This window comes from Brachionichthys hirsutus, chromosome 12, assembly GCF_040956055.1.
Source record: "Brachionichthys hirsutus isolate HB-005 chromosome 12, CSIRO-AGI_Bhir_v1, whole genome shotgun sequence".
In the NCBI taxonomy this organism is placed as follows: domain Eukaryota; kingdom Metazoa; phylum Chordata; class Actinopteri; order Lophiiformes; family Brachionichthyidae; genus Brachionichthys; species Brachionichthys hirsutus.
The window spans coordinates 3,121,998-3,139,024 of record NC_090908.1 but is presented as its reverse complement, the minus strand read 5'-3'; the positions used below and the strand labels follow the sequence as shown (position 1 = coordinate 3,139,024).

General features: G+C 44.0%; 1 protein-coding gene across 1 annotated transcript; it reads right to left on the bottom strand.

The window, feature by feature from the left end:
• Positions 1–654: 654 nt before the first annotated feature.
• On the bottom strand, positions 655–1,689 carry LOC137901892 (transcription factor Sox-1a). Its single transcript, XM_068745923.1, has one exon. It carries the CDS (start codon positions 1,687–1,689, stop codon positions 655–657), a length of 1,035 nt encoding a protein of 344 aa, XP_068602024.1.
• Between the last annotated feature and the right edge of the window lie 15,338 nt (positions 1,690–17,027).

Genomic DNA, 17,027 nt, shown 5'->3' with positions numbered 1-17,027 from the left:
GAACATAGTGAGAATAATCAATCTAGGAACCATTGTCTTAAGAATCAAAGCAACATCTTGTGAAATTTATTCAATTCTTTTTCATTGCAATAGCAGGGCTTTTCATGAGCAGAAAAGCACTTAAATTACAACAGCAGTTGCCCGTCATCCTTTGAAATATTAAAATTATTCACAATTTACAATAATTAGTGTCACAATAAAAAACGATGATTTCCAAGAATGAAAACACAGGCATCTGCAAATGAACACAAATGTTTAAAGAATGTAAGATCCCCATATCTTTTAAAGCACTTTCTTAAGATTATGACACGTAATCTCGTTTTCAATAATTTACAGAATCCCTAAATTATAAGACAAGGAACCAAATATATACCCTCTCGTGAATCCTGCGTTCACCCTCAACTATAAGAATGCGAAGTAATGGACAGAAAGATGAGATAGCACAATAACCAATATCTCGGCATCATAGTCATTATATAATTCCACTCGTGGGCTTTTGAAAAAAGCCGAGATGAATATGCTATTTAAGCTTCATTTACAAGGTCATAAACATTCTGTACAAAATGCAGGTAGTTCTCGGGACCGGGGCTATTTAGAAAAGAGGTAAATATTTGGTTATGTGTTCGTTTGCAGTTTTCAATTATTCTGTGAGTTCTAAATATGCGTTAGAGGGACCGTCCCGTTCACCCCAGCCGCGGCGCTCTGGTAATGCTGCGGCAAGGCATGGAGTCTACTTTGCATTGACGGGTCCCCCGGTTCCCCGGTCGGTAAATACATGCTTATCATCTCTCTCAAGTCTCCGGGGCAAGGACCCCGTGAGTGTGTGCTGCTGACGGGGGGGCTTACACTCGGCTCCGACTTCACCAACGAGCCTAACGTCCCCATGGCAGCGGAGGAGGAGACGCCGGAGCCCTGGTGCTGTGTGTAGGTGATCCCGCCGTAGCCGGATGGGGAGGCGCTCATGTAGCTCTGAGAGTTTGAGATGGGACTGTACTGCAGGGATGTCATGTCGTAGCGGTGCATCGGCTGCGGGTTGTGTGTGTGGTGGTGGTGAGAATGGTGGTGGTGGTGCGCGCCGCTCCCCGGGTGCTGGCTGTAGGCGAGCTGCGCCTCTTGCATCATCGCCGCCGCCGCCGCGGCCGCAGCCACCTGTCCTGGGTACGCGCCATTCGCCCAGCCGTTCATGTGCGCGTAGCCGGAGCTGGCGGAACCTCCGTGACCCCCGGGGCTCTCTAACCTCTGGCCGACCCCGGATGAACTCATTCCGACCCCTAAACCAACTCCGCCTCCCCCGCTCGGTCCAGAAAGAAGTCCGCCGGCCAGGGAATATTTGTCCTTTTTCAGCAGCGTCTTGGTCTTCCGCCGTGGTCGGTACTTGTAATCCGGATGCTCCTTCATGTGCATGGCGCGCAAGCGTTTCGCCTCGTCGATGAAAGGGCGCTTTTCAGCCTCGGACATCACCTTCCACTCGGCGCCCAGCCGTTTGCTGATCTCGGAGTTGTGCATTTTGGGGTTTTCTTGCGCCATCTTTCTCCGCTGCCCACGGGACCACACCATGAACGCGTTCATCGGTCTCTTCACGCGCTCCTGGTTCGCTTTGGACCCGCCGTTCGGCCCCGTTTGCCCCGAGGTCGTGTTCGTTTGGGGGCCGGGGGAATGGAGGTCAGTTTCCATCATCATGCTATACATTCACCTGGATTTAAACTTCACCACCAACAGAGGAAAAAGTCTATTTCAAGATGAGACTGCCGCGCGCTGCAAGATCGGGAGCGCGCAGGACGACTGGGTTAGAGAATTAACGTCGTGACCCCAATGAAGCAAATAAGATGAAAATTAATCCGAAAAGAGATGTAAATGTTCTCCAACCAGTGTTTCTGCGCGCCTTCGCCTGGGTTGGTTCACGTCCACTGTGGTAGAATGCGCATTTGAGCCACTTTCCCTGTCGGAGTTGAGAAGTTGGCTAAAGCGGCGGCCATGTGATGCGCACTGACAGCGGTTAAATGAGCCACAAGCGGCCAATGAGGCTCCAGCAGCAGAGTGATTTGCATGGCGTTTGGTCAGGTGACTAGCGGACCAGAGGAAGAACACACCGGAGGAGGAGGAGGAGCGGGAGGAGGAGGAGGAGGAGCAGGAGCAGGAGGAGGCAGAAAGGAGGGTCAGTCCCACAAATAACGCATAAGGCTGGTGACATTTCCAAACACGCTTTTAGGGGCTTTAGGAAAACAGAACTAATAATTAAGATATGTGAGCGCTGATTGGGCGACCAGAAGGTTTAGTTTAGTCTGTAACGAGTCTCCTTATAGTCTCTGAATTATTTCAAAATCACTTTTAAGCACATCTTTAGTAAAGAACTGTAGAGATGTCGGGCTTCAACGAAAGTTTGAATGATTTCCAAACAATTCCCACGCAGGTGTTTTTATTATTATTATTTATTTCACCTTATAATATGTCTCCAATACTCAGACTGCATCCAGGCCCGAGTCGTATATGCGCCGGAATCAAACTTCCAACCTGAACCACTTGGAGATTACTCGAGGATCAACTCACGCTTGTTAAATTCATTTTTAAACTTCTCTCTCTTGTTGCAAATATGAGGCATCAGTGCATGGAATAATGGGAGATGTCCAAAACAGAAATTCCACGCACTCGGCGCAGAAGATCATATCAAACTGGTAAATAACAATAAATAAATAAAATAAAATAAAATCGATGGGTCTCAGCCGAGATGGCCGTGGAGTCAAGGAAAGCCGTTATCGCCGTCTGCTGGTGGTGGTTAATCCTGGTCGTGTGTGCGTCCGTGGGTGTTTGTGTGGGAAGATGAACGTGCATGGAAGAAAAAAAAAAGATGCAAACTGCCTTGTTGTTGTTGTCATGTTGGCGGACTTTTGATGCTCCTTATTAAGCATCCAAGTGAAGTAAGGAATGACGAGAGGACTCGAGTCTGCGTGTTCGAGTCCCTCCGCGTATAATTCAGATTTCACAGCTGACCTCCCCCGAAAAGCCCCGTCAACCTCTAATTGACAGGGAAAACGAAATAGCGCTTCCCACGGCGAGACTAACGATTTAATCACGCTTCTTTGCTGTTTTTATTTTAACTGGTGCGCGATAGACTGCGTGGCTCTGTTTAGAACGGGATCCACGCGTGTTTGGTGACGGGGTTAACAGGATATCACGACGGTCCGGGACCGATGGCAGGACCGCGACGACACCCGGAGAGATCAGGGGGGCGGTGGAGGCGTCACACGCGTAAAAGAAATACTGGAGGAAAATACTGAAAATAATTATCAAATTAATAAAACATTTATAGCCCTTATTTTTAAAACCCCTAAACTTAGGACCATTTAAATGTTGATCAAACCCGGTAAATCAGGAAGACTATAATAATATTTTTTAATTTTTCAGAATTTAACAAATTTCATTAAGATTAAAATATATATTTTAAGGGGTTCATGGCAACTTATTAATTGACTAAATTGCATTTGAATTAGCATTAAATGTCAAACATAAAATGATAGACGGCCAATAATAGCTACTGGAATTCTTATTTATTATGAATATATTATTATTGGTCCCAGTTTCCTTTCTCTACCCCCCTCTTGCTTCAAACGACAACGACTTGGCTCCTTTTTTACGCGCGGCCTCTGCAACAGGATGCGTACGTGATGGCGCTAGACGGGGGCCAGGGGTCAAATCAGTTATACAACAGTGCCCGACCCCCAATGCCCCCCCCCCCCCCCACGCTCTATTAATCGAAACTGTTTTAGAATGAATAATATAACTGTGCGTGGCGGCCAGTGGAGGTCATTCTGCGTTTATAACGGGTTTTTTTTACGCACATTAAAAACTCAGAAAACCGTCCACTCTTCTCAGCCCCCCCCCCCCCCCCCTTAATCGTTTCCCCTAGAAAGCAGTTAACCCCAAACCAGAACTACAACCTCCACGTGTCAAGTCACCGCTCGTGGGACTGGATGACGCTTGAGGAAAGACAACAGGAGTTGTGATCGACCCGCATGAACTGGGTTACGCAAAGGAAAGTAATTGTTTTCGAGCTCTTCAACTAACCCCCCCCCCCCCCCCCCCCAACGCACACGCACACACACACACACACACACACACACGTATCTCCCGGTCGCGGTAAAATAAAACCACCGGGAGAACCACATAACCCAAATATTCACAACGCTGCGCGTAAATCACGCTGCCACATTTTACCGCACGCAGCAGACTTCTGTTCCAAATCCTGGCGAACAAACCCGACACACAGTCACTCTCTAGCAGATCAGCGGCCGACGCTGTCGCTTCAAAAAAAAAAAATCATTGCGGCGTTTTGAGAGCAACTGGTTGCAGCGTTATGCGTTACGCAGCTGCTTTTTGCGGAGCGGCGCAGGAACGCGTAAATCTGCACGGTGGAGCGCAGACGCTCCTGAGAATGGTCAATTAAGACAAATAGAGAAATCATTGAGAGGAGAAAGCGTTCAAGTTTGTTCTTCCCTACATTTTTTACAGCTTAAATTCGATCTTAAACAAAAATAAAACATACATTTATCGCACCGAATATATAGCAGCGCATCCGAGGACACATACTTGGATAAAATGCCTTCCTGTTCGTGCATGCAGAATTGTAATATGCAAACTTACGCATGGTCAACTCGTTCCCTCTGCTGCAGATTTCCCCCGTCATTACTCCTAAAGCCGCCCTAAACCCTACAAATCTTCATGTAAGACCGCTACTCCCACTACAATCTGGCCACTGAGTGCCAAGGCCATCCACGCCTGGTGCCCAAACCTACCACTCCACACACACTGAGGGGCAGAGACAAGAAGAAATGACATTTATTATTATACACTCTAAAAAAGACAATTCCAAGTTATTGTTTCTCCCTGTGAAAGGAGCTTGCTTCTAACATAATGAAGCGTCTTTTGTGCGGCACAGAACAATACAAAACAAGTATTCTAATAAATAGCCACTTTTTTTTTTTGGCTCGCCAGGATGAATGGGATGGAGCAGTGGGGTTCTGTAAGGCAGCTGTGCCGCATTCGGGGAGGAGGGGCGAGGACTTGAGGAGGAGTCCCGCAACCCCATCGCCTCCTTCTGGATACTGACTCCCATTACTGCTCCGGGAACAGAAAGGGATGTAAAGAGGGAAGCTGGGGGGTAGAGGGAGGTATTGACTGTTTTTACTCTGCTGTTAAACCGATGTAACCCTCAAATCATTGAATATTGCATCATACTGTGAAGTCCACACCATCCAATTGGATTAAGTTTATATGAACCTGCACAGCTTGCCAGCATGTGGCTCAGACAGCTTCTGGGATGGTGCGTGCACACACACACACACACACACACACACAATCTCATGAACGGTTTCTAACAAATTCACATGTTAGCGTCTGTCATCGACGCACACTTGCTTGTACTTTCTACATGCGAGGACCCTATGAGCCCCGAGGCGATCACCCTAAACCCGATTCTTCTTTAATCTTAAGATCAAGTCTTGAACAACCCTCTGAACGCCTGTTCAAAAGTGAGACCCCAGCCAAAATGTCCCCTCGTACCTAAAATGTCCTCACTGCATGATGCCTGAAACTCAAAATGGTTCTCCCAAAACGCACACGCGCACCACTTCCACCCCTCAGAGAGATGTCCCTCCGTGGCACTCTGATGCTTGTGCGTCCTATTTGTCGTGTAAATCCTGTCTGTCGCTGGACCCTGGTGTCATGAAACCTCCAAGACTTAACACGAGCAGGTTCACATTTCCACATGCCTCCCGTCAGAGGCAAGGTGAGCGATTTGTATTTTATGAAAGCAATTTCCCAGCCTTTCATTGTCACAAACGTGGCGTAACGACATCATTCAGTGTTGTATAAGGAGCAGCCGAGACAAACTGGACAGAGGCAGGCAGGACCATTCTTTTCAAAAGTATCTCAATTGAAATCAAACGCACTTATCGCACGGATATCGCACCCTTATAGAGTCACAATGGTTTAAAACAGCAGCAACAGCAACTCATGCACCTTTTGGTATGTCTCGACTGGCAGTTAACCAAGTTTCATCCCTGCTTCTCCGCAGAGTTCTGCAGGCTTTACGTTCTGTCATTTCAAGTTGATTCACCTGAGATTGCCTCGTCACTCTCAAAGACGTAATGCATCAGAAAGGGACTCAGCTAAAACCACAAAGTGGGGAAGTTAAGTAGATTGCAACGCTGAATCTATTAGAGAGGAGGAAAAAGCAACAAGGAGAGAGAGAGAGAGAGAGAGAGAGAGAGAGATCAGGTCAGGTTCAAGTCTAAAAGCATTGAGGGAGGAGTGTGCCAATTGGCTAAGAGCAGAGGTCTTAGCATATGATCTCGCTCTGCCACGCAAACTTCCATAACAAGATACACAAAAACCGCAAGACCCCCAAACAGGACACATATGAAAATAAGGTGCTGCTGCTCCCCCAGAAATAACATTAATATCATGAATATATATATATATATATAAAAAATAGATACACAACTAAGACCTGCTGTGACAGGGGAAGAATTTATTATCCACCAAATCAGAAAATTCACATGAAAGCACCACATAACATATTCAATAGAATCAAAAGTGTAAAACACAATATGCATATAGAACGCCAGAGTTAAAGCACACACCAAAATAATTCAGAGATAAATGAGATTTCTTGCCAAGACTATTCAAAATAAGCGACTAAAACCAGTTTGTAAGTACGACTTTACCAGCAATTTCAGTAGACGGCATATTGCAGTGCCCTCAATGGTGTTTCCAGCTGGATAGTAACCCCAAACTGACAAAGTGAAAGTGTGATTTTTTGACAGAGAGAACATAACATGCCATTTAAATCTAGGACACTCTTGTCTACAAGCAATTTGTTCTTTTGTTGCTCCATGCGCTCTATTTTCATCTTCGACTCTTGTGAGAGAAGAGCATATAAGGGCTTGATGGAGTGGTGATTCAGAGACAGGATGACACGGGCAAGTGAGTGAGAGTAAGAAAAGAGAGAGAGAGAAAGACCAGTGTCAATCCCAGAGCAAACAGCAGTGGATAATCATGGGCTTTAGGAAAACACTGTGTCCATAATGCTATTACCCAGGATTACCTACTCCAGCAGAGAAGGCGAGACTCTCTTCACAATGTGCCACAGACCTTTCAGATAATCATCTTATCACAGATGACAAAACCAGAAGAAACATTGCATTACTCAAGAAGGGGGGGGGGGGGGGGGGGATCCTACAGCATGTTGGGATGAAGATATATTTTAAATATGAATTGTATGTGTGGAAATTAGCACGCTACTTTCCTCCTCACTCTGTCCCTTTCTCCTTCTCCCGCCGTCTCTGTCTCCCAGGGCACTCTTTCCCTTTCCCACAGGGCAATTAGAGGCAAGATTTTATGCATTGTTCCGCTTATCAATTAGCCATAACACCTTCCCCTCTGATTGGTGTGCAATGAACGGAATGGTTTTAACAGTCAGGAGCAGCAACTCTTAGAGGTGCTGTGCTAATGGTGTTGCCACAGCGATGGAGCCACAGTAACAGCTCTGCAGAAAGGCAGTCAGGAAGGAGGGAAGGGGAGAGGGTAAGTCAGCTCCCCCTAACACATCTCTAATTAGAGCTCACACTCAGTCATTACTGATGTAATAGGGTGTAACACTAATGGCTATCAGGCAAGCCCCCACAAACAACAGAGGGGGGTTCTTGTAAGGTGAGAGGAGCAGAACATTTATGCAGGAGGAAAAAAAACAGGAGATTATGGTGAGGAGAGGAGGTGAGATGGAAAGTTGGGGGGGGGGGGGGGGTGTCAAGGAGTGAAGGTAGTGATTAGAGGAAAGTGCGCCGAGCAGCAGAGAAGGTTTTTAAGTACAGTAGTCAGACAAGGTCAGGGCCCATTAATGGAAAATCGTTTTTAGGTGGCAGCAAAAAATGTGATGTTGGACACTGTCCACATGTAGAGACTGACAAGAAATGGAGAACAAGTATGGAGGGAGATTGGTGCAGCCCGACGGTTCAGAGGAGGCAGAAGACACAAAGAGAGCCCGGTTGACTGTGAGGGAGGACGGCAGCCAGACGGGCTCCTTGTTAACCACTTTGCTCACCTTAGACCTTGTTAGCACTGACGCACTCTGCAGCCCATTCAGCCAGCGATGCATGTTTTTACACGATCAGGCACGAAGCCGCAGAGGCAGCAGAACGGAGGGACGGGGTAAGGAGAAGGAAGGTGGACGACAGGAACCTAATGACAGCGGTACCGGTTCTCCTCATCGTCTCTGCCTCCAAGTCTGAGGAGCCTTTTGTTAAACGAGGTTTATAAACCACCTTTCAGTGTCTCTTTGTTTGGATATATATTTTAAAAGATACTATTGATCTGTGAGCTGGGACATAAATGTCAACACATTCCAACCCTGACAGCAACCAACAGTGCAATACTATTCTGGAACAGCAGTGGTGTCGTTAGTGGAAGTGGTGCATGTGATAAAGGACACTGAGGATGTAAATAGCACCATTTCTCACATTGTTCAATGTGAAGACATTTAGCATGTCACTGTCTAAGTCCAGCTGAGACAGCGCCACAGAAAAATCATATAAAATGGGCATCAAAATATTTTAAAAAGCTAAAACTATTGTATAAAAGTCACGGTTAGCAGCAACATGCGTGTGTATGTGGTCGCCTTTAATATTCAGATCTCATAACGAAAGATTTTTTTTAATTACGTGAACGAATGACTGAATAAATGTTGGCTGTGGGTTTGACCTCACAAAGTCGTAATAAAAGAAAGCAAAAAAATGTGAACCTGGATGTATTCCAAAATGTAATGGGTTCATCCCTGCAACATGGCGACCCCCCCTGCCCCCCAGGCTTCAGACGAGGACTCATGAAACTCTGAAGCGATGGAAAAACAAACACAATCAACAAACTACTCCTTGGCATAGGTCAAAATATAAGTAAAACAAGTGCTTCTGGAAAAAGCTATAGCATTTCGGCCAGGTTTCATAAATACTCTTATGTAAAGGCGTACATGTTTACATTTTCAAAAAACAAAAAACCAATATATTGGCCCTCACGATCGCTACAATATTTAGTAAAAACAGAGCTGAAAAACGAATTATTATTGGACTGAAATACGTGTGAGAAGATTAACAACAGCTGATAAGACATAAATTAGTAAAAAGTAATGACTGTTATTGACAAATTCATCGCATTCCGACGTGGCTTTTGATATTCAGTTAAAGTAATGTATTTTGTGGGAGGGGTCAACAGCAAAAGTTAAAATCCGACCACTGACTGAAGGACTTGGAACTACCAGATAGGCAGATTGTCCTCGTAAATACTATTATTACAACGTACACATTCAGAATGTTAGAAGTAAAATAAAATATGTCAGATCTGATGCTTTACTGATTCATAAAGTAAAAATAGCAGCACATTTAAGATCATTCAATATCACCCTGCATGCTGGTGGCCCTTATAACATCACCATGGCAACACAAAACATAAAAAATTGATGGCTTGATTAATTACAAATAAGAAAAGCAAATTCCAACCAATGGAATCGTTGCTTGCATTATTTGCAACACATTTATGTTAATAAATGTTCATTTGATTTAATTATAACCTCATTTTATTGAAGTGCTGTTTAACTACGTTAATGTTAACCATGTCGAAGGAAAGCTTTCACAAATCATGCCATGGTGGCAGGATTAGAAGGTTGGCAGCGGTTTTCTTGATGAAACAACAACGTAAGCAAGCAATCAAAAAAGGAAGGAAGGAAGAACAAACAAAGGAGCAAACTTCCAAGGATAGATCCTGGCCCAATCAGTCTTAAAATGCAACAGGTTATGCATCAATTCTTTCATAAAATAAATATTTAACTACTCTTCCTCCAAAGAACCTTAGAGGTAGGCTGGAGGCATCATTTAGCCCTACTGGGGACAATGGTGACAGCTTTCACCTTTGAGGGAGCTGCAGGACTTCAGGCGGGTGCATGCGTGGGTCCTCAGGTGCCCAACTATAGTCACTCACCCAGAATTTGAAATAAGGTCATAATCCCCAGGAGGCCTCAAGTCAAAGCCTTCCTTCCTTTCCTGCCCTTTAACTCTCCTCCTCACCTCCTTTTCTTAATTTAGCTCTTCAGCTGTGTCCCATGATTCCTTACTTCTCTTTTCTCCCTTAACTTTTCCTCAGATTCTCCCGTGTTGAGCCTCTGGTGTCCTGTGGCAAGTTTCACATGTAGCCATGTATACTAAAGCAGAATAACTTAACAATGATTCTTCACACATGCTTGCATTGAACACTGTCCTTTACCTTAAGCTGGAGCTCATCTTCTTTTGGGGTTTTGTTTTTATTGTCCTCTGCAAAAATGATTCCAGTAAGGCTATTTGGTGTTAAAACTGTAATTTCATTGGAGAAATGCATTTTATGGATTAGGAAAATGGTGAAGACAGAAAATGCATCATTAGTAGATAAGGCAGGTAATAAGTGTATTAATGCTTGTGGTCTGTGTGCGTGTGTGTGTGTGTGTGTGTGTGTGCAGCACAGATGCATATCCAATAGGACGTAGGGCCAGCAGGACAATAACACAGGATTCTTATGCTAATCAAGGGGGCCATTAATGTTTACATTCAAAAATCAGTCATTCCAGAGAAATTCATTCACGCCCTTAAACTAAGATAATTAATTCCCTCTTAAAACCATATTCCATTAACTCAGGTGAAGCCATCTGAGTTTCATCAAATTTCTGCTTCATTTTGCATGATGATGCAATTAAAAATGACACATTCAGACTGCTCACGGAGAGAGCGCCAATGAGAAAATAATATGTTTAAAATGGGTTATATATATATATAATCAGTATTTAAAAGTGTTTCCCATAATTTAGTGTGACTGATTTATGAATAAATGAAATCTTTAAGTATAAACAGCTTATTTGTGATTAGTGGGCGATGCGTTAAATGATCAATGCTGGTTTAGTGCACATTTGGTATGTATGAATGTTTACGGTTGGCGGGTGAATTCCCTCCTTCGTAGGTATGTACAATCTAGAAATCAACAGTAAAATAAAACCCACGAGTATTTGCTCATTGTCACACATTGTGATTGGTTGTCTGTCTTCTGTGTGGCCCCGCTGGCGTGCCCAGGGTGTATCCTGCCTCTCACCCATAGCCGGCTTGGATTGGATCCAAGCAACACCCGTGACCCGCAAGGAGGATAAAGACGATTCTCATCTAATGGATGGATGGATGGCTCAAACAGCAGAATTGGGGACCCTCCAGCTTTACTGCATCCAAACACAAAAGCTCAAACAGAAAAGTCATTTTCCCCATATTTATTAAATGTGATTGTGTGTGTATGTGTGTGTCATGTGCAATTTAATTTAATCTCACAAAGAACCTTAAAATGTTCGAAGTGCGCCTCATTTACTCTTCTGCCTGCTATCCATTTTACAATATCTATGTTTCCCTGTGTTCTTTATAATAACACAAACATTTACTGTGCTTAAAACACTTATGATTAATATAGGAGGGTAGCTTCACTCCACACACACAGACACACACACACACACACACTGTAATGGATAGGAGCTGGCTGAGGGCGTCTGTCAGGGGCGACTGTTCTAATCAGAGCAGTGGGGAGAGAGATAAAGGAGAAAATAATGAGTGTGGCATCAGGCCTTTCATAGCTCAACAAAAGGCCACGGGATCAGATAGACAGACACAATGTGGAGAGGAGAGGAGGATGGGAGGAGGCAGGGTGGGTTGGGAGAGATGGGGGGAGTGAGGAGTGGACTGGGTTTGCTAATAAGCCTCCTTCCCGGGTGGGTGATGTCGGCATCAGTAGGCATTTTATGAAATGCAAGCTTATGTCTGGATCCACTTGAAGGAAGCCATGGAGTGGGGTGAAGGAAAGTTTATATGACAACATCATCCAGTCCTTCAGTGTGGGCTCATCATAAATGCATTTTTCCATCCTTCCATATGTCCCAGAACGCTCTCGGACCCGTTGCCCACTTTCTTCCCGCTCATTAGTGCTGCTTCATTTACTCTGCGTGCGATAATTTTCAGCCGTCCTTTGATTATTAATGCTTAATTTACCAAGATTATACTTCTTTGATTATTAATGCCCAATTTAGCCTGATGACTCCAGTCATTAGACAGTTCCCAGACTGAAAGCAAACAACCTTAGCGGTCTTCCGATGTACAGATACACCCTCAACGGATAATGATACTGTTCAGAGAAGCGGCGGGCCAGCTAGTGTTAAGTCAGTGTCTGTGTTTTTACCCGAACTTCCATCAAACTTTAAAGAGAATAAAAAAACAAATACTAATTAGAAACTGCAGGCTGGGAGAAATGAGCAGGCAGACTCAGAACAGAAAATCCTATTCAGAGACTTAATGAGCTTGTCGAAGCTGAATAATTGATTTCTAATTCTAGCCTGCAGCTGTTGACCCAACCTGGGAGTGTTTTGAATGGAGCTGAAATATGTTGTGCTCTGAGTTGGCACTGTTGGCTTTCAGCAGCAGAAACATTACTAAACGCTGCGTACCTCACACTTCAAGGTTTTGTTTCAACGCAGGCGTAAAGTTTGTACATTCAATTACTTGAATTTGGTGCACGCAAAACAACTAACATGAAAAAAAAATTTGTCTTTTTGAAATCCATCACAGGTATTTCTCTCAAAAACTTAAAACCTCTTGCTAGATCTTGTTTAGTATCTTAGACTGGACACAGTTTAATGAAAGGCTGATTGATTCCGAGCTGTCAAAGCCCAGCAGGACAAACTGTCCCAGCGTACAAAGCATTGGGAACCACAGTCCATATCAGATTGTAAGTGTTTTATGTTTCGTTCACTTGTTGCGGAGTGATGCTTTGTTGCCCTGCGTGGACGATCATATCCTGGGGGGGGGGGGGGGGTTCTGGGGCAGTCAGGAACAGCACAGAGCACCCTGTGTGTGAACCACAGCCGCCCAGCATCCCTGTAAGATGACCTCATGGAAAATAGGCCTAATTATTGCTGTGACAGCCAGTGCTATCATATTCTGCCAGATCAGTCACTACATAAGAGAAAAGGGAGAGGGAGGGGAGAAAAAAAATTAACAGAAATATATACCACCATGCCAGCCCCCTTTCCTAAACTGATCCCATGTATTTTTAATACGCTAATCAGCATGGTCTCAAGGGGGCTCGGCTCTCACTCACCTGTACAGAGAGACACAGGTGAGTACAGGTAAGGCAGCAGGGAGAGACCAAGGCGAACAGGGAAACAAAGATGCAGGACGAAGCGGGTTGGATGAACAAGTCCTGATCGACGGATAGAAACTTAACGCGTTTCAGGAAACGGTCAGTTTTAGGGAAATTAATTTTTCCATTAAACTCCTTTCCTCCACAGCAGACAGCAGACAGGTATAAAGTGGAATAGAGAGGAGATGGGGCCAGGAAGACACAGCAATTACAAGATGCAGAGTTTAAGGCAGACAGGAGAGATTAACTGTCCTACTCCTGAAGCCACTGTCATTAGGGCTGCATCATTATATGATAGATTTCAGGGCTATTTGCTTGGTTTTGTTCCCAGAGACAGTATTACTGGAGACACCCTGGGAATGGGATATACTACACCGATGGCTCCTCTGTGAGAAAAAAACACAGCAAATAGCAATGCTCTGCTCCAAGCCGAGGGCGACACTGATGCCTTTACTTAGCGGCCTTTACCCCAGACTGGCAGAAATCACAACAAAGATGACACAGAAAAGGAAAGTGTCAATAAGAGCAATGTTACGCAATCAGAAAAACACACTCACTCGAGTTTTTCTAGCAGAAATGAACTCACAAATTTGAAAATGAAAAGAAATAAATGGCACAACATTTACAAATTAATGAATTACAAATTACTCCACCCATGATCAGATTCTTAGCATAAAGAGCAAATCTATGTGTCTCTTTCTCCAGTACTTAGAGCATAGAATAATATAAAACCAAGGTAGAATGAAAGGTGAACAGTCCTCGTACTTGTTATGGTGATTCCTGTTTGGTTTGGTGTGTCCACATCGTCTTCACTCACAGTTAACTTCTTGATTAGTGCCATAGTGCTGTAAAGTATTTTGTGGTATCTGGCATCACAACTACTAACAGAAAGGCACTTCATAATTATCAAAGCTCAAACAAATGATGGACCATTTATATCGAAAACACAATGACTACTTCACGCTAGAAACGACGCATCCTGATTAAACCTGACAGAGAACCCTTAACTCCCTGCTGGACATTAGCAGTAATGCAGATTTGAGGCCATTTGCGTTGGATTCTCGTTTTCAGATCTGGAAGATTTGTCCATTCTTGATGCTGAATGGTTAAGACCAAAATTAAAGTTGCAATTTTTAAACATGAATACACATGTGGGCATGCACGGACACACACACACACACACACACACACACACACACATAAATAATAGAATAATAATGTAGTTAATTCCACTGATTACAAAATTGGTGTGTTACAGAAAATTGTTTTTCTCTTGTGGTTTTAGCTCTTGTGTGTGTGTGTGTGTCTATGACACTTTTTGCTGATAAAGAAAAGAATACAGCTGTAGCCCTTGTAACCCAGCCCTGCCCTCCATCCCGAGCCCTCTCACTGTCACTGGCCATGTGTAGTGTGTAATAGGCACTGACAGTTGTTGTGCAGGTCAGCAACCCCGTGGCCCCGTCTAATTGAGGCTAAGGATCCCGGCTTGTCCTGCCATTTATAATTAACCATGTCATCTGCAGCCGTATGAAAGATTCAGCCGGACTGGGAGTGGCCGACACATGATCCTGCCGTAGGTGTTTACTGATTGTGTGTAGAAATGTCTGTGTACTTATAATAAACATGAATGCAGAATGATCTCGTCTTACTTTAAATTCCTACCTGTAATTTGCATCTCCACATGTATATTACTTTTAATGAAAGTCTGCTGACCATCCAATTCCTCCTGTGTGGAACGCCAATCTCTCCACTCTGTGATGCAGGAAGTATGAGTTGACAAAATTTCCCCTGATCTTTTCTACCGTCCCCTTCCTCTCCCCAGCTTGATCTTTGCCATGACAGAAACTTGAAGTGTGCTCTGTGCCTTCAAACACCTTGTCGCTGCCTTCCTCTCCTCCTCCTCCTCCTCCTCCTCTTCATTCAGCTCTCCCTACTCCACTTAGCTCCTCTCTCTTTCCTGTCAAAGCCTTTGAAATATGGCTTTCAAAAATGCTGCTTTTTGAATTAATGAATCATTTTTGCCAGGTGTCGTTGGGTGTGTGTGTGCATGGGGGGGGAGCGGAGGGGGGCTAATAAATACAGAATGGAGAGAGCCTCGCCGCTACCAATACCTACCCTCCCTCCCTCAACCGACGCACCCCAACCCTTTAGCCCCCACCCCAGCCAACACACACCCGCATGCACGACTTTGCTTTCCTCCCACAGCCCTCCACCCCCAGTCCTAGATGAAAGGCCTGGCTCGTTGCTGTACCTTTAATTTAAAGCTGAAAAGGAAAATGAGAGCGGGGGTGCGAAACACGCTTATGAATATGGAGAAAATTGAATGAGAACCATCCCTTTGAATAAATCAGTATGAATGTCCTTTGGCCTTGTTGGGAGGAAGGTCGCTGGAGACCCTTGGATATACAGATGGATAGAAGCTTGATGGACCAATGTCTCTGTGTGTGTGTGTGTGTGTGTGTGTGTGTGTGTGTGTGTGTGTCTGAGCCGTGAGCTCTATGCACATGCTTGCAAAGTGCTTGCAGGGTTTTTGCAAAGTTTATGTTCATGATGCTTTTATTATTAGTTAAGAGCAGAATGAGTCCGTCTGTTGATTAAACTGAAAGTGGTCATTATATTCTTACAAAAAGGATCATACGATGTCTATAATAACGTTTTATGACCGCGTCCAGATGCAGACGGGTTGCGAGGACAGCCAGAGAGGAACACAACCCAGGAAAACGACAACAACACCAGAAAGCATTACAAGCAATGTTTAAAAAAGTAATCTTGGTAGCAACGGGTATATCAGGCGTTCTTATGGCCTGTCTTGCATACTAACGCTTGATTATCACATTTTAATAATACCAAACAGATTGAACGTACGATGGTATTTATACTTTTGCAGCCTATCTGCATCATGACAGGAGAACTGCATGCACAAGGCTGCTGGTTGTGGAGCAGCGGAATGACTTTAGTAGCACAGAAGAGTTTAAATGAGACGAACTCTGGGTTTGGAACAGAGCCCACAGCAAAGATCATACACATCATAATCTACATTAACTGTCACATGGCATATAGATCTACATCATATTAACTTTATAGAAAATAATCTGAACATCTGGAGGTATGGGGGGGGATGTGGGTCACTCGTACTCAGGTAGGGACAAACATAGAAATCAAAAGTTAAGTCCATTAATTGATTGGTTTCTCAATCAAAAAATTGATAATTAAATAGAAAACATAGACAGTTCCAGATTTTCAAATGTAAACACTTGTCTCACATCATCATGACTATCTTCAGGTGTTCAGATTGGAGACGTCTTCTTGGGATAGAGCTGGGCGATCAGCACAGCAGGAAAAACTGGCTGCAGCTCCAGATGTGAGGAAAAGATTTGTCCTAAATATCACCCTTGTATATTGTAATATTATTGATAGTGTCTGCATTATAGGTTGGCAAATATAACCTAACGTTGTTTCACAACCATGAACAACACTGACTGTTTGAAAAGTTTACTTCGAACATGCAAATAAAATCCTGATAGAATATAATCGTCTCGACGGTTTGTCGAAAAATAAACAGAACCCTCTTGGTACTGTGACTATTTTACTAAACATGAATTGCTTTTTCCTCTATCCAACTGCATCGGGAGCATCAACCCTCAAAAGCAGAGCCCTCGCCTGGATTCCCATCCAAATATACTGTGTAACATTTATACCATATCCCACATTGTGATCCTTAGACTTAGTAAGTGATGCAGATTTGGGCTGAAATGAACAGACGCGATCATTCTAGAATCTCAATATAA